The sequence below is a fragment of the Copadichromis virginalis genome, linkage group LG2, assembly GCF_057382275.1.
Source record: "Copadichromis virginalis isolate Kocher_CV1m ecotype Utaka linkage group LG2, C_Virginalis_male_GT1.1, whole genome shotgun sequence".
NCBI classification, from domain to species: domain Eukaryota; kingdom Metazoa; phylum Chordata; class Actinopteri; order Cichliformes; family Cichlidae; genus Copadichromis; species Copadichromis virginalis.
The window spans coordinates 14,739,242-14,765,272 of NC_140619.1; the positions used below are offsets into that span (position 1 = coordinate 14,739,242).

Consider the following 26,031-nt stretch of genomic DNA (forward strand, 5'->3'; position numbering starts at 1 on the left):
AAAGATAGACACGTCCCTGACTGTCCAGCTTTTCCACTCACTGCATGTCACACGGGTCATGTGATCTGTGTATCTGAGCACGCTCAGACTTACTCACATAGTTTGTGTCCGGCCTGTCTTCGTTGGTCTCGCGTCCCCATTAACCTTAAACTGTCCTGCAGCACACCGAGGACTCCGTGTGCCGGCACAGCACGTGTGCTGCTGGTGTGTCAGGTCATACGTACACTGCTTCTTTATGCTGAGACACACTGACGTCTGAGTGCGTTTCAGAGGAATGTGGTTACACTGAAAGAGACGATTGAGAGTTTTTTTTCCACTAAAATACTTGAGAACATTCAGTCCTTCAAGGCTCAAACTGAAAACTGAACCTCGCAAAGTTATTCTGAAATGATGTGCGTTGGTCAGTCGATGCTGAGTGGTAGTTTAAATGTGCGTGTGGCTGACTCATGAAGTGTGTTATGAGGCCTTTGGTTGGATGCATGAACCAAAAACCGTCCAGTAAACGGAAAACTGGAGAAATATTAATTTTCTTGGTCCTGAAGAAGATCAGCGAGTGTTAGCAGAGTTTTGTTGAGACACAGAAAGAAGTTGAACACTGGAAGGCATATAATCCCCAAGATGTAATTGGACACAGGCTTATGTCCACACATGACCATTTAAAACCATCCCTGTAATCCTTTCTCTCCTCTCAGACATCTGCAGCACAGACGGATTAGCCGGAGACAGCAGGAGGACTTTCACAGGTACAGCCGCCTTATTCTTGCTAACTGTTTTTACATTGTTATGTTATTTTATGGTTTGATTGATAAAAGTATGTGCAGAGCAAGGATGGTGATGCCAGCTTTTCACACCACATTCTGTATTCTTGTCATATCTGAGAGTAAAATGCTGAGAAAAGCCAAAGGCCCTTCAGCATCTTTTAGCTCATTGTTTTGGCTTCAGCCCAGAAACAAATCCAGTTTCTCTTCTTCTTCTGTTGCACGAAATTATATTTCTCTCAGTATTAAACTCATCTGCTACTTGTTGTCTTTCGTAGAAGCACTCCTCCAATCAGCTTTGCCCCCTGTCAGCAGTAATCATGGTGGATGCAGCAGCAGCAGAGCAGTTCCTCGATGCCAACCCGCAGTTTGCCAAGCAGTACTTTGACATGAACTTCCGGCCTAAGATCATCTCGGACTTGCTGGATCCCAACCGCAAGACGGCAGTAAACATTAGCACGTTTCATGAGCTGACGATGGTGGATGAGAGCGAGATCCTCATCGATCTGGTGCGTGACATCCAGGATAACCTGAACATGGAGAAGTCCGTTTTCAGGCTGATGAAGCACCTCAGCTTCATGCTGCGGGTGGATCGCATGAGTCTCTTTATGTACCGGCAGAGGAACGGCGTCGCTGAGCTCGCCACCAGGTGATTGCAGACCCACTTCAGTGTCTGAAAGCAGTGCAGGTAGCAGCGATGCTGATAGCTTTATTTGTCCCCCTGGGGCAATTGAAAGATTTTAAATGTAAGCATGAAGCTTGGACATGTTTATTATCTCGGAGGTCAAGCTTCCTCCTCAGGAACCAGTGACGGAGCACACTGGGATTTCCTTCTTTCCAGCACTTAGTGAGGTCAGAGAGGGCCTGGTCACCCTGGGTCACGTTTCTGTCTCCATATTTACCTTCAGGTTGTTCAACGTTCATAAAGACGCCATTTTTGACGAGTGCCTCGTGCAACCCGACAGTGAAATCGTGTACCCGCTGGATATGGGCATCGTGGGCCACGTGGCCACCAGCAAGAAGATGGTCAACATTTCTGATGTGTCACAGGTAATAACCCCCCCCCCCCCAAAGTACTCTTTATGGGGGATTGATTGGTCGATTGGAAACCTTCATCTTTGTGCCATCACATATGAAGTAAAGTCCCCAAAAACATCTAGAGCCTAAAAGCAGCATGTGGCTGTTTAGCTAAGAGGAAATCCTCTCAGATACACGTTCACTTTATGAAAGCATGTAAAAGAACTCACGACTGGTTTAAACAGAGGGAATTAATGCAGTTATGACTCCAGTTATTTGTAGTAATAGCAGTTAATTTAGCAGCAAACTACAGCGTGGACAGTCAGTAGCACAGACAGTAGTGATGCGATTTCCGGCTCTTTTTAGAGTACCGGCTCTTTCGGTTCGGCTCACTAAAAAGAGCCGGCTCTTTCAGCTCCGAACCGGCTCTTCAGGTTGTTTTGTTGCTGTAATTAATTTATTATTAACAATAATATAAAATTATGCACAAAAGGAATTACTAATGTAAAAAAAAGTGGTTTTATTTATATATATATTTTTTTTTTAAGTGTGCTTTATAAATAAAGTTTATTATATGTTTATATATAAATATTTACGGTGGCCCCTAGAGACAAAACACGTACAAACTCCAAAACACATTTCTAGCATGAACTGAACTTCCAAAACAGAGCTACCTAGATCACTTAAATTACATAATTGAAAGCATATGTGTATTGTTTGTGTATTTATACACAAGCACTCATATATATTCAAATAATTTAAAAAAATGTTCATTTGCCTGTTACTACCACACACCAAATCCGGTTGTTGGTACTTGCTGGCTTGTGTAGCCACTAGGTAACAAAAGCTCAACACTGCGCCTAACATCCTGGAACACTTCTGTTGTGTTTTGTACGTGTTTTGAGGTTTTACGTGCTTCTGAGTTTTTACATGTTTTGGAGTTTTTGTCTTTTGTCTGTAGGGGCCACCGTAAATATACTTTTATATTTTCACTCCATATAAAATGTAATAAATAAATCATATAATACAAAAACCAACTATTCACATTTCAATTTTTAAATATTTAAATTTTCAGCTTTTTCCTTTAACAAATTTAAAGTGAAACAACACAAAACACTGCAAACCACAACACAATTAAATATAAATTAAAATATGAAAACAAAAAGAAGATGCATATTCTCTGTCATATGGACCTGCATGAATAAACTTTCTGAATCCTTTATCATCCGCAAATAGTTGTGGCTGATTACTATCCGGTTGTTCAGTGATGACGCGACGAATCCTACTTCCGGGTCTAAAGTAGTCTGCGTTTAATATGGCTTTTGTGTTAACATGTTTAATGTTTTGTATTTTCTTATATTTGATCTCAAAAAGCTCCTAAAACAGTCAGCGATCACTGTTGACCTCCCTCGGCTTTTATTACCGCTAATCATTTATTTAAGCTCAGTTTTTAAAACCTTAGGGTGTAACTACAGCCCAGCCCATGCAGCAGTATATGAATGACTAACCTCGTATTGTGGATGGATTATCTCAGTTGTTCTCCTGGCTGAAGTTTTGTCCTTTTACAGCATCCTGCCATGCGATTACATTTGTTCCTGACCACCGAGAACACTCACGTTAACTTTTATCGAGTGGAAAAAAAGTTAGCTTGTTCATATTATGCTAACATAGCTGTGTCGCTAGCGGTAACGTAGGACATCATTATATACCAGCTAGCCCAACTTCAGTAACCCTACAAACGTCACTGCTGTTTAGTTTTCTGTCTTCATTTATGCTGGAAGTGATAACAGAGCTGTATGTTTGAATTTGTTTCCAAAATCCCGCAGTCAGGACATGCTATATTGTATTTAGATAGAAGCTAGCGAGCTAACTTCCTGCTAACTTCTAACTCCGTTAAATGTCATAAATTCCGTTTTCATGGATGCCTGGATGCTAAACTCAATTGTTACACCTGGTAGAGCAGAACGCTGATCATTTTATTAAAGATGAAAGACTTTAGACAGTTTTTCAACTCTCAGTAATGCCATAGTGATCGTTTGATATATGGACCTGCAGCGGAGTTTAGACCCAGACACGGCTACTGATGTCAGACTGAACAACCGGATACCTTTCTAATGTGACATTAGAAAGGTCTCTTTCTCTCTTCCCCCCCCGCTCCTGTGCTACTGAGAGTGTAACTTCCGCCCCTCCCCCCTCATCCGCATGTGAACCTTGTGCGGAAAAAAGTGTGAGAGAGAGGGTGAGAGAAAGAAAAAAAAAACCCACAGCTCGCAATAAGGAGCCGGCTCCCGTCATTCACGTCAAAGATCCGGCTCTAAGAGCCATTTTGTTCGCAACCGACACATCACTAACAGACAGGAGCCTCGAGGTTCCCTGAATGTTTGCAATCATCTGTGTTTCTGATGCTTTTATGACCTGTTTCATTTTCTATCAGAGCCGTTCGGCTTCGGTGTGTCCACCAGAGGGTGACATGACTCCATGCGGTTTATGCTGCTAATTCCTCTCAATCTCATTACAGCCAATACCTCTGACATTTAAAAATAGCTGGCCAGCATTTTCTCGTGTCTGCATCATGCTCCTGCAGGTCCGCCTGCAGGAGCCGCCTCTGGCAGCTCTTTTTGAGACATTCACGCCACGTAGGGCAGCGGCCCACATTACACAGGCGCTCCTCTGTATCACTTCCACCGCATCCTTTCACTGACCTCAGAAGGCCGTGCTGCTGACGGAGGAACAAAGTGGGCTCAAGCTCATTGTGCCCGGTTTATTTGCAGCAGTTGTGCTCCCAGCAGCCTGTTGGCTCTTCATTGTGAAACGGTGTTCAGCTTCACACAAACACGTGACAGTTTGACAGGAACAATCAGAGCCTCAGTTTCTCCCCCCAGCCAACGACCGACGAGTGTTTCCAGATAACAGGTTGGCTTTGTGATGTTAATGCGCACGGGGTGGCTCTGTATGAAATGCAGGGACTGGCATTGCTGCCTTTGTGCTCACTGGTTCCATCCTGACCCAGTTAACTGCAGATCAGCCAATCAGGCAAGACTCTCGATTCATCTTCTTCTTCCTTCAAAGTGAGACCGAGAATAATGCAATTATATTCAGAGTGGTACCCTGTTATTTATCAGTGTGTGTGAGGGAGGTGGACAGGCTCCACATAAACAGGTTAATCTGTCCTGAATAATAGCAATCCCAGATTAGTCGCAGAGGTCACACAGGCCGCTGCTTCCACAGACTCAGCACTATTGCACACCTTTTATCACACCTGCAGAGCTGTACTTACAGGTGTGTGTGCTCTGGGATGAAGAGCCAAACTGGAAGAGCAACCGCGTAAGAGCTGCATAAACAATACTGTGTCTCCATCTAAAAATGGGTAAATGATCCATGTGCAGGGTGATGAGCTCTGCGAGCTTAAGAGGGTCAAAGGTCACCTAATAACAAGCTGGCAAAGTGCCCTATCTGTGCAGTGGGTTTGTTTGTCAGGCAGCAGATGAAGCAGCTGATCCAGGATCAGCCACAGCAGGGTTTCTGTGCCCTTCTTTTAGAATCTAAACAGCGAATGCACCTGAAGACGTTTCAGTTTGCGGTGGAAGTGTTTGGATAAGAAAACTCCACGCTGTGTTTTTAGGGGAGAAGAAGGGTTTCACATGGTTTTCAGCTTCAGCATCTATTCAGTTTTAACTGTCACACCTGATTTTATATCCTACTGCACTTGGTTGGTCGAGAGCAGGGGTGGGCAACTCCAGGCCTCTAGGGTCCTGCAGATTTTAGACATGTCAGCTGATTTAAATGGCTAAATGACCTCCTCAGCATGTCTTGAAGTTCTCCAGATGAACTAATTGTTTGATTCAGGTGTGCTGACCCAGGGTGAGATCTAAAACCTGCAGGACACCGGCCCTCGAGGACGGGAGTTGACCACCCCTGTTCTAGAAGATAGATGGGTGGATTTCAAGTGTATTTTCAGCAGAAAGCAGACAAGTATCAAACTTTCTCTATATTTCCTCTTAAACAATTGCATGCGCTCTGATCCCTTTCCTGCCTCACTCAGGTAACATCCAGAAAAAGACAGAGACCTCGTCATAGCCAAATGGGTCCCTGTGCAGGTCTTTGTTCCTTCTTCAATTCAATTCAATTCAAGTTTATTTATATAGCGCCAAATCACAACAAAAGTCACCTCAAGGCGCTTCATAGATACAGAGAAAAACCCAACAATCATATGATTAGCTTGGCAGCTAATGAGCTGCTTTTCCTGTGTTACACCCCCAGAGGAACAATTGATGACCCCTGCTGCTCAGGAGGAAGCATAGATGAAGCATAGATGGAGCGCAGCTGAGAGCGCGTGGCATCTGAGGATAACGGAGAGGCTTCACTTACAGCATTTATGGATATCATCAGAGCGTTCATCAAAGCAGCTCTGGGAGTTTTGAAAAGTGCAGCGAGAAAGCAATGATAATTAGATACAGTGAAATATCCACTCTGCCTCTTCTCTCTCCTCCTAGAGCACACACTTCAGCAGCTTTGTGGATGAGCTGACCGAGTACGTGACGAAGAATGTCCTCGCCGTCCCGATCATGAACGGTAAAGACATGGTGGCTGTCATGATGGCTGTTAACAAGCTGGATGGCCCGTGCTTCACTGCCAAGGATGAAGAGGTAACCTGTAACAGCGCCTGTCCCTCAGCAGACTTTCTTCTTCCGCTTTGTCTCATTCTGTCAGTGATATTTAGGTAGCTGCATCCCCTTTTGTCTTAACAAGTAACATGTAGGGTCAGTTTCTCAGACCTGGAGCCAGATAGACCCGGACTAAAAGAAAACCTGGCAGCAGGACTAGACTGAGTGTTAATGTGGAGGAAACCAGACAGAACTGATAAAGAACACTATCGAGCGTACCTCCAGAATAATCCCCAATAAAATGATCTTCATTTAAGACCAATCACAAACACAAGGAGTCGAAGTTACAGATGTTACAGATGTGACCAGAAAAACATGAAACTTTGACTCACATGAACTCCAGAGGTCCTGACTCCATCAGGTATGGTTATTGTTGGATGGACATACTCCACCTGCTTTTGATGATGTGTCCTCCTCACTGTCCATTGGCTCAATCAGAGAAGCATGGTCAGCTGCAGCATTCGAGACCAAACTTATTATAGTTCACTAAAACTAAAAAGAATGAAAATAAGCATATAGAGTTAATATGCTCAGTTTTGGTACGAGACAGAGAGTTGCTGTTTTCAAAAAGTGTTTTTATTGTAACAGCAGCACTGATTTTCATAAACCCTGCCTCTGACAGATAAAGACTAAACTGACACAAGAACATTGACTCTTGACTCTAAACTGAAGTAAAACAGTTTAGAGTCAAGAGTCAAAATGAAATAAAAATAAAAACTAATTAGAAAATTCAAAACTCTGGATCACACAGACATTCAAACACACCAGGAACAATTCACGGTGGCTGTTGAGCCAGCTGCGTCCCCCTAACCCCAAACCACGCTCCACTCGGATCTAATCGCGTTCTTGTGGTGCCACCGATGTGAACAATACGTCATGTAGTTTAACTGTGACACAGCAGATTTATCAGAAAACCATCAACAGACTGAAAAACTGTGTGTAACTGAATAATAAAGTGACAGAAAGCTCATGAGGTGGCTGTTTTTGTGGTGGTGTATGACTAAGTAAGAAGCAGCAGTGTGTAAAGTGCAAAACAAGCCAGTTTATATACAACTGCAACAATGTATGAAATGATCACATTGACCACTAAATATGAAGCAGTAAAATATATCAAATTCATTACAACATTTAAAACAGTTCCAAATTCAAGCCATTTAAATTTTACAGGTACAGTTGGTGACTAGGACCTCTGTCAGTTTTTTGTTTAAAACTAGATAAAGGGACAAGAAATTCCAACCTCATCCTGAGCTGCAGATAATTCCAAGACCACATGCCGAAATAAGACAGACTTGACATTCCTGGCTCTGTGCTCACAAGTTCTACTTTAAACCGCAGCCAGCTCCTGGCTCTGAGATTGTAGGTGTTCTGGAGGGCAATGAACTTGGTGTAGATATATGATGGCAATTTTCTTAGAATGACTGTGTATATAAAAATATACCAATGCTTCATTATTCAACTATTGAGTGAAGTAAATCCAGCAAGGCTATACAAAGTGCAGTGATGAGTCATGAAGTGTGAGCCTGTTCTATATCTTAGGGCAGCACGGTAATGGGGTCTAATTGAGCTAAGGTAATGGGACAGGCAAATCGATGGACAGCATCGCTTAATCCAACAGCGATAAAAACAAGCTTAACGCAAGTTGCAATAGAGAAACACGATTTTAATCTATAAAAAAACTGTAAAGTAAATTTGAGGTTTTTTATCAAGTATGTAATTTGAGATCCTTATCAAATACAAAGACATTTGTTTGAGTCAACAAGCTCTATGGTATCACTTTCCTGAGTTGATGTTCGGAGCTTCACTTATGGGAAAACAACATTACTTTGGTTTTGTTAGCATTCAGGACTAATTTTGCATCATGAAGAGCTGTAAGATCTGTAAGGTGACCAAGTTGGACCGAAGGTTTGCATGCACTTCATTAAGATAAAAAGTCAAAGAAGTAGAAATTAGAAACAGAAACAACAACAAGTAAAAATGTTTTTTGAATTTTGCAGCTAGTGTGTATGAGGCTAAGCATCAGGCTTTCAAATTAATTAAAAGTCTGTCTGGGTCTTTGGTTGATTGATAAGCTGGAGTGAAAGATTGCTGCCACTCCTCCTCCTCGACCTTCGAGGATTCTGATAGTTACTATTACTCAGGGGTGTTGATTCATTTAAACTAACAATCATCCTGCTGTAACCAGGTTTCTGTAAGGCACAGTAAATCCGTTTGTTGATCAATTACAAAACCATTTACTAACAGAGAGACTTAATAATGCACATTTCACTGTTTTACTCTTTGGTGCAGTCTTTGTGATTTTTTTTATTCTTAAGTCGATTTTTGCTTAATTTTGGGGGTTTTTTGCTGCTCCAAACATGATGAATGTCAGGAGAGACATAATGAGGCATCTTTTTGTCATAACTAACAGGGACCGTTTAAACATTGCATTTGAAGATAAAAATGAGGCGTTTCTGCAAGTTTCTTGACAGCAACTCATCAGAACTGTGTGTTCTGGGTTAGGATTATTATAGCTCTTCATTAAAACATGGACACAAGCTCCAAGTCTGCAAATTAATTCCTTGAGATGATCAGCTGGAGGAGAGGGTTTTTTTAGGATTGCTGGTGTAATAAGAAATGTAAGAGCGTGCAGTTCAAAATCCTCACCACTCATGTTCTACTCTCTCCCAGACCCTGAACAAATATCTGAACTTTGCTAACCTGGCACTGAGAGTTTTCCACCTGAGCTACCTACACAACTGTGAGACCAGGAGAGGACAGGTAAGGATAGATCTATGCAAAGCCACTTTCTTTAGTGGTGATGAACAAAAAAAAGCACCAGACATTAGAAGGAAGAGAAGCAGCAGAGATGAGTGCGTGGTTGTCCTTGGTTCAGGTTTCTGTTTGATTTTGCTGTCCAGGTGTTGCTGTGGTCAGCCAGCAAGGTGTTTGAGGAGATGACAGACATCGAGAGGCAGTTCCACAAAGCCTTGTACACAGTCCGAGCTTTCCTCAACTGTGACCGCTACTCTGTGGGTTTGCTGGACATGACCAAGACCAAGGTAGGCAACAACACACTCACAGCCAGAGTCACAGAGGAGCCAGAAATCTTTAGCAAGCTGTCCAGCATCCTGCTATTTGTAATGTGAATGGTCTGGGTTCAGGACCAGGACCTGCTGAACCAACATGTTTAAGAGTATCATCCCTGTTTCTATGCTGCGTCCATCCAGTCTTTGTTTTTATGGAATCCATTGTGTTTTTTATCTTCATCTTTTGGGAATGCATATTTTCAGACTCCTTGGGCTTTCTTTATCTGATCTGCTTGATTTTTTTCTTCTGCTGACAAAAGTATATTTAAAGTATCTTCTTAGCTTCTCCATGTATTTGTAATAACTAACATGGTGCCATAAATACTGGCTGTGGCTGTCACCTAATTACAAGCAGCTGCCAGTTGATTCCCAGCACCTGCTCTCAGAGAACAAACACATGTTGTGTGTCTGTACAGATGGCCGTCTGCTTACAATACTGGATTTCATGAATAACACACTTAATAACAAACAGCAGTAGAAGCTGCGCTGTGATCTGTGAAATTGGGCATGTTCTGAAGACTGAACAAAAGCACCACATCTTCCCAGAATAACATTAAATAACGTTAATGTTTCTCTCCTCTAAATATGCCTTTTTCTCTCTGTGTCTCTGTTATGTGTGCAGGAGTTCTTTGACTTGTGGCCTGTTTTGATGGGAGAGGTTCCTCCTTATGATGGACCCAAAACTCCTGATGGCAGGGTGAGGAGGTCCTGACCAAACTCTGAGATCCAAGTCCATGTGGCATTCATCTGTTACTCAGTGCTTCCAATCACAGTGACTGTAGCACCTCCAGCAGGTTAAAACGTGCCAGCTTCTTGTATCTCCATCAGCAGGCCAATCAGAAGCTCATTTCTGTGACACACGCTGAGTGAAATAATGCTTCCAGCCCTATCAAAGTCTTTCTCCTCTAATCTTTTTCCCCTATCTGTCTCTAGTTTATCAGAATTCACACACAGTGGGCTTTAAAGTGTTGTTGGTTTTTTTCTATCTGTGTGTGGAGTTTACACCTGATTTCACACTGAGTCTGTGCAGAGAGTTTCAGCAAACTAACTGTGATCTTATTTGACCTCTCAAGGAAATCATCTTCTACAAAGTGATTGACTACATCCTCCATGGCAAAGAGGACATCAAAGTCATACCGTAAGTCTCAGCAGATGTGACATTAGCAGATATTAGTGCCGCTGCAGAGATTTGACCACTAGCATTACGTCGGGTCACACTTATGTGTCTGCAAGGAAGGAAATCTGAGCACGGCTGCAGCGATCTCTTAACATAGATGATATGGTTGTGTATGAGAGCAGTGCAGGGGTCACGTGATTGTGACCCTTGCACTGCTCTCATGGAAGGAAGGAAGGAAGAGTGGCTTAATTCAAACGTGAATACTTGGAGTCCTAAAAAACACATCCACAGGAATCACAATCTGAACACAACACGTGGAAGAGTGACGACAGTATAATGATAAACATGAACAGCCTGGCGAGTCTGTCCTTACTAGCATGAGCAGCAGTCCTCTGAGAGAGCACAGGTGACTCAATACAAGTAAGTTAATATATAAAACAAGTGAAGTTAAACGCACTAAATTAAATGAAGCAAGAATACATTTGAGAAGGCTGATTTTAATAGTAATAACATTCTATGTGGGAGAAAAATAAAGATTTTACCTGAGGGTAAAAAACGGATTCGGGAGCTCTGCGAAGCCTCACAGCCAAGCCTCACAGCGCCACTGATATATTTTCCCTTCAGCCATATAAGGCTGTGATTTCCGTGATCCCACCCTGCTCTGTAAACATTAATAACCGCTGTGCAAACAATGCAGCTCACAGTAACTTCACCACAGTGCAAACCGAAGGCTGAACAGACGTTATTTGACCTGAGCTCATTTTACATGACATTTGCTTAACAATGATACAGTAAACTGAGTATTACCACTGAAATGTACACTTTGTTCGCTTTTATTAAAGGTGATTGTGGCATTTTAACCTTCTGTGTGGCATGTCTTCATTTCCAGGGGTCCTCCAGCAGATCACTGGGCCCTGGTCAGCGGTTTACCCACCTATGTAGCAGAAACTGGGCTGGTCAGTATCTGTTGTTCCTACGAGCTCACATTAACTGTCACAAGATAATCAATTTCCAACGTTTCTGCTGTTCTTACCCCACGAGAACTCATTCAGAAGCTCCAAGTTAGCATTTTAATACTTTTAAAACCAGAAGTGATGATCTGACCGAGAAACTGAGGTTGCTGTCATCTCAACCCTAAAGCTTTTCTACTTTACGTCTATTTTACTCCCGTTTACAAAGTAAGCATCAGATCTTCTTAACTAAGACACGAATGGAGCCCATACACTGATCAGCAAAGCTGTAAATCAAGTGTGCAGCAAGTTTAGCTTCTCATAGACTGTTTTTTACAGCCTGAATTGCTGCCCCCTGCTGGTCATTAGAAAAAACGCAGGTTAATGATCTGGAGCCTGAAGTGAACCATCTAAATATTTTTGGCAATACTTGTGTTTAAAGTTTGTGTCATATTACTGCATAAAATATTCCTGATCAGCTTTTCTGTCTAAAGAAACAAACATGCCCTTCTTCCTTTGTCTCTTGTGAGAAATGTCAGCTCCCAGAGGGCCTCGAGGGGACCATGTATAGGCAAGGACTGTACTGAGATTTAAATTTGAGGCTTTTGCATTTGTGCCTCACGATGAGTTGGGACAGTTTGTCAGGTCATGTGGACACGTGATGACGGCTGGAGCTTGGACACCCTGGAGGTCACAAATGTGAGAATGAATGAGTGTTTAGAGAGCCGGATGAGTACAAACGGTGCCAGCTCGGTTCATTAAAGGTTTAATTAAAGGCAGTAAAAACTTGTTTGAGCTGAAGAAAAGATTCAGTGTTTGAAAAGTTGCACTTCCCCACAAACTCAGACTGTCTTTAGCCATTCCTGAGTGAGGACATTTATTTGTTATTTATTAGTTATTATTCCTGTCCCCCTCGGAGCCTGGTTCTGCCAGAGGTTTCCTCCTTTTAAAGGGGAGTTTTTCCTTCCCACTGTCGCCAAATGCTTATACAGAGTCATGATGGGTTATTGGGTTTTCTCTGTATTATTGTAGGTTCTTTATCATATAAAGCACCCCAAGGGGACTGAATGGAACTGAATAAATTTTTTTTTAAAGTCTCTAATGTTGGTCGTTAACATTACGTCCATCTTGTAATTTTACTGTACTTTGTGTTCTTTGTCAGAACCACGTTAATAACTCCTTAAACAATAAAGTCTTAAATCATTGCCACTGATGTGGAGACAGTGAAAACTTTAGATCATTGTCCTTTAAAAATCTGATTTCCACTCATGTTCGCTGCAGTGTGCGGGTGGGTCGATGAGCAGAGTGCCTTCAGAGTTATTACACAGTTGTCAGCGTGCATGCCGCTGTGGAAATGAAAAGTGCTCAGCCACACACTGCGGTGATGTATAATTGTAATTTCTGCAACCGTTGTAATTAATCACGGCAAGTGTTTCCCAAACCGCCGAGCCCGCTGCCGCCGCTCGTCTGTCTAATCCTCCTCCTCGTCTGTCCTCCTCCTGTCCCGTCCTCCCGTCGTCTTTGCTCCTCATCATCTGTCACGCCTACATCATCTCTCCCGCTTCATATTTCCCCTTCTGCTTTATGTACAAGGTGAAAACTTTATTCCTATGCAGAGTTACGTTTCCATGATTGAGAGAAAAAGCTGAGAGCTTGACGGTGATGATTTTGAACATGTGGTTCTTTCTTCCACAGAGCTAGAGCACGTTCATCCCACCTTCTGCTCATTTCTCCTCATTCTCATCGATATTTCTGCTTCTGAAGCTTCCAGATGATTCAGAAGTCTTTTGCTAACATGTGAAGCTTCTTCCCCTCACGTGCTCATCTTTTTACTTCCTTTTCCCACAGATTTGTAACATAATGAACGCAGCTGAGGACGAGTTTTTCAGCTTTCAGGTAAGCTGTACGCCATCTTTCATTCCAAGGATGCTTCATAAAACACAAAGATGTTACTGAACGACTTCAGGACTGACCTGCTGTCAGTTATCACAGACTCCAGACTAAAGTGATCATCCTCAGTATTATCTTAGATTACAACATGACCATAATGATGTTTGAAGTCTTTCAGTAAGGACAAAGTAGTTTTAGCTTCCTGTTTGAGGGCTCAGTGAGACCGCTTTGGCTTGTCATCTGTAATCAGATGTTCAGTAGAAGAAGATGCTGGAATTTGATTGCACTGTGCGAGCCAGCTCGAAGGACGTGTAGGTATAAAGTATGCAAAAAAATTGCCTTGGCACTACAGTGGTCTGTCCTGTACTATAACAGTACACCAGAGACTAATCATGAACATATAAATCGGTGACATTTCCAACATTCTCTGCTCTCCTTACTTTAAATGATGTTCCTGGGGGCTGTTAAGCTCCGAGTGCATTTATTCTAATCGTTCTACTGCGGTGGGTACTGTTGTCCGAGCTCACACACGGATCGTGCTTCAGGTCTGCTGACAGTGTGGGGCCTGTTACACTGGCTTAAAGCTGCAGTCAGTCATTTGAACATCTCAGATGTCTGCTGACTGATGGAGGCAGACCGCCTGACTCTGAGACGGTCTGTAGGACAAAAAGATTATTACAGAAAATAAATAACTCTTTCCTTTATAAGACCAGCTCAGAGTGGGCACGCAGGCCGTCCTGTCATCGCTAATTAAACTCAGGGTGTTTTCATGTTCAGACGGAGCCGCTGGATGACTCTGGTTGGACCATTAAGAACGTTCTGTCCATGCCCATCGTCAACAAGAAGGAAGAGATTGTGGGTGTGGCCACGTTCTATAACAGGAAGGATGGGAAACCTTTTGATGAGATGGATGAAACCCTGATGGAGGTACACTGTGTGTGTGTGTGTGTGTGTGTGTGTGTGTGTGTGTGTGTGTGTGTGTGTGTCACTGGTTTACTATAAATACACTGCAGGCCATTCAGAGCGTCTGCATTATTTATAATCAGGCCTGGAGGCTTTTACTGATGTCTCTGTGGCCACCTCACAAAACACCCTCAGCTCATCAACAAACCTCTGCTCTTAATATTGTTGCCCTGATTTTATCACTAAATGAACTGTACCCTACAGTAGGGAGCGCCCTGTGGTGCCGGCTGCTGTACATTTAAAGCTGACTGAGGCTGCAGATATATACAGGACTACACACGACACACAACAAACCTTTACCCACTAGACTATATCGCAATAACACATACTGTTTAATTGTACGCGGATTGTGAGGTGAATGAAGCTCCAGTGTTTTCTCTCCCAGTCTCTGACTCAGTTCCTGGGCTGGTCGGTGCTCAACACCGACACCTACGATAAGATGAACAAACTGGAGAACAGGAAGGACATCTACCAGGACATGGTGCTCTACCACGTCAAGTGTCGCAAAGATGAAATCCAAAACGTCCTGGTGAGTGAGTCTGTGTCTCCCCACTCAAGTTTTGTTCCTCCTGTTTCAGGCAGGAGCACCTCAGAGATGAGGATGGCCTCTAAAACTAATCTCTTTGGCTCTGATTAATGAAACTTTCAGTAAGTGAACATCTTTAGTGGAAGACTTGAAGAGTCGTTGAATTACAGCATTGTTTTGGATAAATGTGATTCTAATCAGATGGAGATGAAGCGCTCTCTTTTATGTCTGTCTTTTATTGTTTGAGTATTCGTGCTAAAAGCTGTCTCTCTGAAGCTTTGTTGGTGGATGTGGATGACAGGAGCAGGAGCTGAGCATCATCTGTAAACTGGAATAAGCTGTCAGGTTTTCTATGAGGTGATTTGTCAGAGAGACAACTTGCTCTGACCTCAGATCAGGTGTCAGTTGATGGATGCCAAACCATTTTATCCAAGGTGACTGTTGACGATGTGTGTTTGTCCGCAGAACACCAGAGAGAGGTGGGGGAAGGAACCGGACGAGTGCGAGGAGGAGGAGCTTCAGGAGATCCTGGTAAAAATGCCAAACGCTCCCATCAGCACACAAAAAGAAAAACAGGGCAGGATGAGAAGGGAGCTGTTTGTTCTGATGATTTTTATTATTCCTAATCCACGCGGAGCTCCGGGTCATGACCAAATAAAATATTCCCACATTGATCTGATGCATTGTTCTTGTTTTCCTCGACAGTCCGAGGTGCTGCCGAACTCCAAGAAAGCCGAGATCTTCGAGTTTCACTTCTGTGACTTTGAACACAGCGAACTGGACCTGGTGAAGTGTGGCGTCAAGATGTACTACGAACTCAAAGTGGTGGACAAGTTTCACATTCCCAGAGAGGTCCGTGTGCCCCCATCCATGGCTTTAAGTGCGATGCACACGGGAGCAGCAGCAGCTATGATGGTTTCAATGTTACTTGTAACACAATAATCATGTTAGTGGTTACATATAACTAAGAATACGGTAAAGTGTCATTTAGGGAAGAGAAAAGTTTGCAGCTGACCTCCATCAATCGGTGGAGGGGTCTACGTACACCTGCACAAAGGAAACAGAGCGCTGGTTGTGATGAAACAGCAGTCACCTGCTCTCAACACAGTGCAGTTACAGCTGTTAGCTCTGAGGTCATGCTGGCAAGCCCCATCCTGGTCTGCAGGCTTCTATACCGTCTGCCAGAGGGCAGCAGGTCAAAAAGTCTGTGTCCAGGGTGTGAGGGGTCTGTGATGATTTTCCCTGCCCGTTTCCTGGTTCTTGAGAGGTGCAGGTCCTGGATGGAGGGCAGGGGGGCGCCAGTGATCTTTTCTACTGCCCGTACAGTCCGCTGCAGTCTGCTCCTGTCCTGTTTAGTGGCTGCACAATACCAGACTGTGATGGAGGAGCACAGGACAGACTTAGTGACTGCAGTGTAGAACTAGATCAGCAGCTCCTGTGGAAGACTGTACTTCCCCAGTTGTGTCAACAAGTACATCCTCTGCTGGGTCTTTTTGAGGATGGAGGAGATGTTGGTCTCCCACTTCAAGTCCTGGGAGGTGGTGGTACCCAGGAACTTGAAGATCTTCACAGTCAACACCGGGCTGTCTGACATGGTGAGGGGGAGCAGTGTTGAGGGATGTCTCCTGAAGTCCACTGTCATCTCTACAGTCTTAAGCTTGTTCAGCTCCAGATTGTGCTGACTGCACCAGAGTACCAGCTGCTAACTTCCTGCCGGTATGCAGACTCATCACCATCCTGAATGAGGCCAATGATGGTGGTGTCATCTGCAAACTTTAGGAGTTTACCGGCCGAGTTCTTGGAGGTGCAGTCATTAGTATAGAGAGAGAACAATAGTGGTGAGAGGACAGATCTTTGAGGGGCACCAATACTGAGGGACCGAGTTTCAGAGGTGATCTCCCCCAACCTCACTTGCTGCTTCCTGTCTGTCAGGAAGCTGGTGATCCACTGACAGGTAGCTGGTGACACGCTGAGCTGGGAGGGTTTGGAGGAGAGAAGTTCAGGCACAATGGTATTAAAAGCCGAACTAAAGTCCACAAACAGGACCCTGGCATAAGTTCCCGGGCGGTCGAGATGTTGCAGGATGTAATAAAGTCCCATGTTCACTGCATCATCCACCGACCTGTTAGGCAAACTGCAGGGGATCCAACTGGTGGTCTGTAATGTCCTTCAAAGGATTTCATGACCACAGACGTGATGTGAACTCTGTCTCAGCAACAGCTGGACGTGCACATGGTTTAAAGTCATCACCACAATACTCGCCACAGGAGCGTTTTGGGATATCAAATTATAAGAGATGACGAAAAATTGGATGGCTAATGTTCACACAGCACGTCAATTCAGGGGCTTTAAGTTTAGCATGATCTGTTTAAGAACAGACATTTCCATGCACACACTTACACTTTTTATTGGTTAAAAGTGACTGACTACTAGATAAACTAGCATCATTTCAAATGTAAGGATTGTCATTAATACCTCTGGACCTCATGCTGTGCTTCCTCTGCAGGTCCTGGTGAGATTCATGTACTCCCTGAGTAAAGGCTACAGGAAGATCACCTACCACAACTGGAGGCACGGATTCAACGTTGGACAGACAATGTTCACCCTGCTGATGGTCTCTCTCACACACACACACACACACACACACACACACACACACACACACACACACACACACGCACACACACACACACACACACACACTCAGTATCCCTCAGCCCCACCCCTCTGCTCACCCTGTTCTTCTTCTTCTTCATTCTCTCAGTCAAGGTTGTGTGTTTGTGGCAGATATAATGGAGTGTGCCTGAAGGGGTCGTTATTAAGAAAACCACTCAGAGTCATAGTTTATATTCATATAGCGCAGACACATGCAATGATTCTGGGTGTGGATCAGTGTTAATCCCTGTGTGTACATATCTGTGTGTGTGTGTCTGTGTGCAAGTGCACACCTGCACGCCGACTCCATGAATAAACATCTGCTCTGTGTGGCTGACACTCTCAGACAGGTGATCTGAAGCGTTACTACACAGACCTGGAGTGCATGGCCATGGTAACCGCTGGCTTCTGTCACGATATCGACCACAGAGGAACCAACAACCTCTACCAGATGAAGTAAGAAGGCAGGGGTGGGGGTGTTTGGCATGCTGCATATATGAGATGGGTGTAGTCACCAGTGGAGCATTTAGCTTGTTTTCCGTCATTTGCAGAAAAAAATCACGTTATATTAAAGAAGACTTAAAAACATCTGAGACTGTTTCCTGAGCTCAGAGAGCAGCCAATCAGGAGCCTTATTTTCTCACAGAGGAGTCTCCCTCTGCTGGTCATTACAAAGAAACAATGTTTTGGGCTTAAAATTACATCCATATTTTCTGTACAGTCTGTTGGCTCGATTTGATCAAATCAAACACTGATTTCTACTCGAGGCCCTGCACGAAGGCAGCTTTTACTGTTTGGTTTAAGAAGCAGATCTCCTGACAGGAGCATGTGCAGAAAATATGGCATTTATTAACAAATCTTAATGAAACATAAGCCACTAAAAGAAAACTACAACCACAATTACAAAAAGTCAGGATGCTGTGACGTAGAAAACAATCAAATGTTCAAATCAAACACTATAAGAAAAACATGACGACATCATTATGAATTTGATTCAGTTCAGTTTTATTTATACAGCGCCAGATCAAGGCGCTTTATATTGTAAGGTAGACCCTACAATAATACATACAGAGAAAAACCCAACAATCATATGACCTCCAATGAGCAAGCACTTTGGCGACAGTGGGAAGGAAAAACTCCCTTTTAACAGAAAGATTTGGAGGTAGTGACGTGTCTGTAAAAGTTGGACAGTTCATGAGTCTGTGATGGTCTGCGAGCCTGAAAACTGCAGATAACGAGCCGGAAGCTCCCGTTCCTCTTCATGCGGATCCGTGTTTGGGTCTGACCTGAGATCAGTTTTAAAGGAGCACATTTCTCCATCGTAGTCACACGTGCCGTCTTCCCTCCATGACTGAGCTGTAGCCAAGCCACTCATAGATGCTGGAAGTGTTCCTGATCTATCCTTATCAGCCTGCGCACAGAGATTCCTCCAGCTGTTGAGTATGTGGATGGTATGATGTTCTGTAGATGATTCACAGTGAGGAACATTCTTCTGAAGCTGTTCCACAGGTTTTTGAAGGCTGGTGTCACACGCAGACCCTAACATTGAAAAACACTGCACATATAAACTTACAGCTAAATCAAAGTTTGCCTGTTTAAGAACAAACACCACGCTGATACATGTGGCTACAACTTATCTGTGTCTTGGTGAGCAGGTGAGACTGCTGCGACCCTCTGTACTTGCACATTGCTCATGTAAGGATGCCAAAGTGCAGGGGCAGCAGTGGGAACCCTGAATAGTGAGCAGGTGTCACCTTTGTGAGCGGCATGTCCTGATTTGCTGAAGAGCATCAGTCACGTTCTTTGAAACTTTCTGGAAATCAGACCTTTGTTTACTCTGAGGAGCGTTTATCGACTCCGAGCGACAGTCGCTTGTCCCGTGAGCTGCCGAGCTGACCTCAGCTCTTTAAGTGAAGTCAACGTCACACACAGAGAATATCAATGAGTCGATATTGACGAGCTACGCCTCCAGCTGCTCTGCTCCTCCCGCTGATGGATGAGCTAATGAAAGCCACCATTAGCAGTGGACACAGGCAGCCAGGCCCACCCTGGGCTCAACATGCATGATTTATCACAGTCTAGCCTCCCATTGTGCGTGTGTGTGTGTTTTTGTGTGCAGGTCTGGTAATCCTCTGGCGAAGCTTCACGGCTCCTCCATCTTGGAAAGACACCATCTGGAGTTTGGGAAGACTTTGCTGAGAGATGAGGTATATACACACACGTTAAATATGAAGATGTGAAGCTTTGTTTGTGTGCAGTGATGATTTGATTGCCATCACATCTTCAGCAGTGGGGCTGAGATGTTTGAGCGTTACCTCTGCTTCATCAGAGGAGGCGTCTTTGAGCTCTTTGAGTCTCAGGTGCAGGAACCTCAACCTTTGGATCCTTTCTTGTTGTTTGAAGTGTCTTTTTTTTTTCTTCTGCTTCAGGCGCTGAACATTTATCAGAATCTGAACCGCCGTCAGCACGACCTCGTCATCCACCTTATGGACATCGCCATCATCGCCACTGATCTGGCTCTGTACTTCAAGTCAGTACGCTAGCAGCATCATTCCACAACGTTACCTTTGGAATGTGAAGGCTTCAGTAACCTGACCTACAGCAGGGGGATAGTTACCTGATCCCTGCTGAATTCAAACAGTCTCTAATGTTTATGAAGTCTCTTCCTCCAACCACAGTGGGTTGAGTTGATGCCAAGGAGCTAAATTTTGGCTTCATCTGATCAGCACCAAGCCTTCTATGATGTTCCCTGCAGATCTCAGACATACCTGTGGAACCGCCTGCCTTCAGATCATTAACTAGCTCCACCCACCTCCTTTCTCATGATCCTCACCCCATGAAGCGAGATCCTGCATGGAGCTTGGCTTCAGCTTTCAGCTGTGCTTTGTTCACACAATGAGCTGAGATCAGGAGTACTCAACTGATTGATTATAATCATGTAGTGCATGTGACACGGGTACAGAGCCTGTCTGTGGGAGCCAGAATTGCTTGGACCAAATTCTTATGAAAATCAGTTTATATAATGACTTTTCTGGGTTTTTGGTTGATGCCCTGTCGCTCTCATTTAAAATGAAACTACCATAAAAATTAGAGACTGATTATTTCTTTGTTAGTGAGCAAACTTCCACATTCAGCAGGGGACCACAGAATGACTTAATTCACTTTCTCCAGGCTTTGGAATAACTACAGTAACAGCGGAATGGTTCCTGTGAGCTGATTGGAATGTCTGTCTCTGTGCAGGAAGAGGACCATGTTCCAGAAGATTGTAGACCAGTCCAAGACCTACGAGAACTGGAATGACTGGACCAAATACATGATGCTGGAGACTACGCGCAAAGAGATCGTCATGTATGCAGAAGCGCACACACACACGCACACACACACACACTCACTCTCAGGCAAGCAAGGAGACCCAGACGCGCAGCTCTGACCCATCCACGTGCTATGCTTGCAGGGCGATGATGATGACAGCCTGTGACCTGTCCGCCATCGCCAAACCATGGGAGATCCAGAGTAAGGTAGGCCCCCCTAGTGTCTCAGTTCTGGTTGTAAAACGGGCCCTCTGCTGTAACTCGACACACACTCACACACACTCTGCGAGAGGCGAGCCATGATGAAGTAGATGCAGAGAGACGTTTTGTCACTGCTGCCATTTTTCCAGGCAGCGTTCGGCGTCGGTTCCTGACGGCCTCGTGCATCAAAAGCAACCTGCTGCTTCTCGCTCGCTTGGCACGCCTGGCAGGCTCAGCATTTCTGTAAAGTATGTAATATCAGCACGAACTGACAGAAAGCAGGACTAATAATGCATTTAGTTTCTGGGACGGTGGCTCCCAGCCGGGACCCCCCAGGATTCGCCGAACACCTCTGAGGTGGCAGGTGGAGTAGTGTTTACGCTGTCAGGCTCTCCTCCAGGTGATTTACTGCATGGATGAGGTGTATTAATTATTTAGATCAGCTAATCCAAACAAACACACTTTAATTGAAACGTTCCTGCTCAGGTGGACGTGCAGGGGGCGGGGCCAAACTTTCTAAGTACTGCACAGTCTAAAGACTAAACTTGGTTTCTGTGAGCATCAGTGATGGGGTCTGAATGAACTGCAGCAGTTTGATGTCTGTGACTTGGAGGAGCAGTAGAAGTGCATTCTGGGTAAAGGCCCATGTGGCGTCTGCTCAGAACAGGTTCGATTCTTCTGTCACATTCTTAATGCAGCTCGTGTTGCGAAACGTGCTCGTGGGCGGTGTTCATGTTCTGTGCAGCAGACCGAACCGATCGTATCAGAATCAGGGTCCAGATCTCAGAGGTCTCGGGATCAGCAGACACTCTCTGGTGTGTCCCTTTTTACCAAGCGTCTGACCTTTAGAGGGGAACATCCCGCTGATCCTGAGAGCCTTCTGCTATTTAAAAATCCTGTAACGGACACAGTGAGAGCTGGCACTGAGGATGTTCCCAGTGTATTCTGATGCTCCTTCATCACCTGAATCTACCCTCAGAGCTGAGCAGCTGTCATACGGAAACATCCGTGACGATCGTGAGCAGAGGCATGCAGACGCTCGATACCCCGCTGTAATTTAACCCTGGTTACTCTCTTAGCCTGCTTTGTGATTTAAACAGATAATCCGGTGCAGATAGATAGTGATGGACGCCTTCTCGCTCAGATGTTTCACAGACAATAGCTTCTTGATTCTCTGTGAAATTCTGCTGACATTTTTATGGCTGATAATTCCCACGTTTCACTCCGCTCTGCTTCCCACGCACACAGATTGTGTCTACAGGCTTTGCTCGCTTTGCCACAATTGTTCCCCAAAACTGGCTCGATGACTAACTCGCTGCTGAATACAAAATTTCCATATTATTCATCAGCGCTCCTCCATCTCTCTGAGACACAGCCTGACACTGTAGCAGTCTGATTCAGATTTAGCGGCCGATGTGAAACACAAAGGATCATTTCCTGCTCCATCAAATGTTTCCTCCTATCAGCTCCGTGGTAAACTGCAGCAGCTGTCCTTCCTCCAGTCCCAGCATGTGTGTGTGTGTGTGTGTGTGTGTGTGTGTGTGTGTGTGTGTGTTCTCCTTCAAAGCAGCAGCTCTGACCCGACCTGTGTGGTTCCTCCTCCAGGTGGCACTGTCTGTCGCTGCAGAGTTCTGGGAGCAGGGAGACTTGGAGAGGACGGTCCTCGAGCAGCAGCCTATCGTAAGAGCTCAGATGTTTGCAGCTTCTGCTGTCCTCACTCTAAACTAACCACAGCCCACAGACATGGACACAGTCACAGACAGAAACAGCTGTTGGGTTTTTGTTGTTCCCTGTCAGAAATGTGAGAAAAAATAATATTTAGAATAAAAGGAAAGAAGGTACGCGGTTCCTCAAATGTACGGCAAACATGGTGCCTGAAGGCTCCAGTGGAGGGATTGGATCTCCTCTCACATCAGGGCATGGGACCACCCCACCTTCACTCGATTCTTCTGGAGTTTAAAATAAGACTCATTTGGAGGAACAGTGAAACGTTCCAAACACATTTCCACTCAGTTATTTCCATGTGTTTATTCTGAAGTTGGAGTTGGGGAGGACTTGGTGGACCGAATCCACGGGGTTTCATTAGTGATGGGGAGCAAATATGAAAGGACAGACTGGCATCCCTGTGGCGCTGCTGAGCAGGCGGTGCTGAGCCATCGTGTGGAGCGCTGATACAGAGAGAGCCGTGACTGTGTCTGACCAAATCCTTTCCGACCTTCCTGTTCTTCCCTGCCTTGCTCTCTCGTGCCCTTCAGACACCTGAAGCACCGCCCTCCACGCTTACCTGGCGGTGCTCTGAGTTAATCTTAAGCAGTGTCAGCTGGGAGAGCTTCCTGTGCCACAGAGGTCATGTGACTCACTGTGGTCTGACAGGACTCTGCAGAGGCTTTTCCAGCAGCCATCGTGACCTTTTCAGGGCTCGCCTCAGCATTTCCCCGAAAGATGACGTTTGAATGTAGCAGCTTCTGTTTTAAAGGTGATGCCTGTTTGAAAGAAGCTTACATCATTTCATGTTTGTATAATTAGCCCTTTATTAACCCTTTACAGCCGATCGGAGCGGGCACGCTCCATTTTGCGTAACTATTTTTAAATCCCGGTAGCTCTGCAACCACGTAAGCTAGCGCAATAATTTTTTTTGCATATGAAACCGGACGAGTTGTACTTACATCTTATGCCATCAGCTTGTCCTAGGTCACAGTTTCCTTCCACATATAGCTTTGCAAAAACTGTATAAAAATCACTTGCAGCAACAAAAACATGATATTCCAGAAACACGCTTCGCCGATCCGATCAGCTGTTTGTAACACTTCCTACGTCCATCAGCGCGAACTATCACATGACCGCATGACCTGCCCGAAACCGGAAGTGACGTCATTTTGCGGAAATGTAGTTTCTTTACGATCGGGGCCTTATGAGCCTATACTTGTGTTTTAAAAAGTTATGTTTGAGTTTATGACTTTCTGTGTCGTTTCTGGGATGCTTAGGACTCATATTTCACTGCTGGAAATAGTTTATTTTGATGCATATGCTGTTATTTTGCAAATTTGCACTATAATATTTATTTTCGTTTTTCCTGCAGTGTATAAAAATTGGTGTATTTCAAAAATAAAACTATGAAGACACTCAAAATAAATTTCCTGTGGTGGGAAACTAGTTTGTGCAACTTTTTTGTATTTACAGTTTTGAGGGATGAGCCTCTTAAATTTCTCTAACTAGAAATATATGTTAAAAAAACAAAAACGATTTTCAATTTTTTTGTAGTTTATTGCACTTTTTTGCAATTTATGTAATTACTATGCACCTAATGCAGACATATTATTAAAGTTTGGGCTATAATGGTTGTATTGATGTATAGCAACTTGAAATGCTCCCAAAAATATAATATAAGCTCTGGCGGACTTGGTTCTATGGTAGGTCTTAAAGGGTTAAATGTATTTTTAAATACTAAGCATCCAAGACCTTGGTCTCCATTTCAGCCCACAGTCAGGGCTTTGTACATGGTTTGAGGACTGTGCAGTAACTCGGCAGTCATTAAGGAGGAAAACGTGAGGAGCTGACCGCTGAGAGTTCAGCAGGTGGATAAACGTCATTTGCAGAAGCAGAGCTGGACACTGTAGGAGTCTCACAGGTGTGTGAGGCCACAGTGATGATGAGGCCATCAGCTGTCTCTCTCTCTCTCTCTCTCCTTCAGCCCATGATGGACAGGAACAAAGCGGAGGAACTTCCAAAGCTGCAGTGTGGCTTCATCGACTTTGTCTGCGCCTTTGTGTACAAGGTGAGAGCTCACCCACTCAGACACCCACAGCTGCTGCTTCCACCCAGATAAACATCTGCAAGCGTGGAGCAGCGGCATATGGCCCATGAGCTGCTCTGGCTCTCTGTGTCATTTAAGCAGCGTTAGCGGTTTGGATTGAGCAACGCTGATGTGTCTGATTTGTGTCGTCCCAGGAGTTCAGTCGCTTCCACGTGGAGATCACCCCAATGCTGGACCGGCTGATGAACAACAGGAAGGAGTGGAACGCCCTGAAGGAGGAGCACGATGCCAAGGTCGCTGCCATCGAGGCGGCTAAGAAAGCCAAGGAGGAGGAGGCTGAGAAAGCTGCGGCAGCCAGACAAGGTAGGAGGCGGTCAGGCGTCACAGCTTTCCAAACTCTGACTGAACACTGAACTTCTCTCCTTTCCTTCCTGCTGCAGCGAGTGCGGCCCAGTCTCAGTCAAAGACGTGCATTCTCAGCTAGAGCTGCTCGCGGTACCCTGCCGGGCTGGCTCGACATGCCGCACCTGAGGAACCCACTTCGCTGGGAGGTCGTTTCCTGCTTTGGACACTTGTTTCCTGCAGCTGTCGCTTCATAAATGTCCTTGGTCTGCTGTAAATGTGTCTCATTCGCTCTTCTGTGCTTCCTGTTGCATTCATTTGTTTGTGGGAATCACAGTTTTTTACATTTACCGCCAGTTTAGTGCAGGATCACAGTGCAAGGCCCTTAAGCTGAGCCCAACATCGCAGGATACTCTTGAAGACTGTGACAACAATATTTCCAGCCTGTGAATCAAATGTCAGAAACCATTTCTGTATTATTTTGCTTTGACAATGTGTCCCGGGTCATGTGCACACTGTCAGAGAGTCACAATAAGAACTCTGTGATTCGTTAGAAGGCTGTAAAATAGAAGCTGCTGCCTTTTCTTTGCATCATTTCCTGTAGCTGACCCAGTGATGGGAGCCTTTCAGTCGTCCCTCACTCACCTGTGTCGCATTCATGTTCAGGATGTAACATGCATCACTTCTGTGTCTGCACACTGACTGCTCACACACACACACACACACACACACACAACACACACACACACACACACACACACACACACACACACCAACGACGCTCACTTTGTAATGAAGAAAAGAGAAACAGCTTGTTT

At 44.6% G+C, this 26,031-nt stretch overlaps 1 protein-coding gene across 1 annotated transcript; it reads left to right on the forward strand.

Annotated features, from left to right (window-relative positions):
• The first annotated feature begins 1,078 nt into the window (after nucleotides 1-1,078).
• pde6a (phosphodiesterase 6A, cGMP-specific, rod, alpha) lies at nucleotides 1,079-26,031 on the forward strand. Its single transcript, XM_085471917.1, has 23 exons — nucleotides 1,079-1,407; nucleotides 1,667-1,808; nucleotides 6,269-6,421; nucleotides 9,107-9,196; nucleotides 9,337-9,477; nucleotides 10,127-10,201; nucleotides 10,578-10,642; nucleotides 11,511-11,577; nucleotides 13,420-13,467; nucleotides 14,239-14,388; nucleotides 14,810-14,953; nucleotides 15,416-15,481; nucleotides 15,656-15,802; nucleotides 17,457-17,564; nucleotides 17,952-18,061; nucleotides 19,725-19,812; nucleotides 20,035-20,135; nucleotides 20,846-20,953; nucleotides 21,060-21,123; nucleotides 22,723-22,797; nucleotides 24,809-24,892; nucleotides 25,066-25,234; nucleotides 25,312-26,031. Exons 1-23 carry the CDS (start codon nucleotides 1,079-1,081, stop codon nucleotides 25,353-25,355), a joined length of 2,568 nt encoding a protein of 855 aa, XP_085328043.1. The 3' UTR covers nucleotides 25,356-26,031.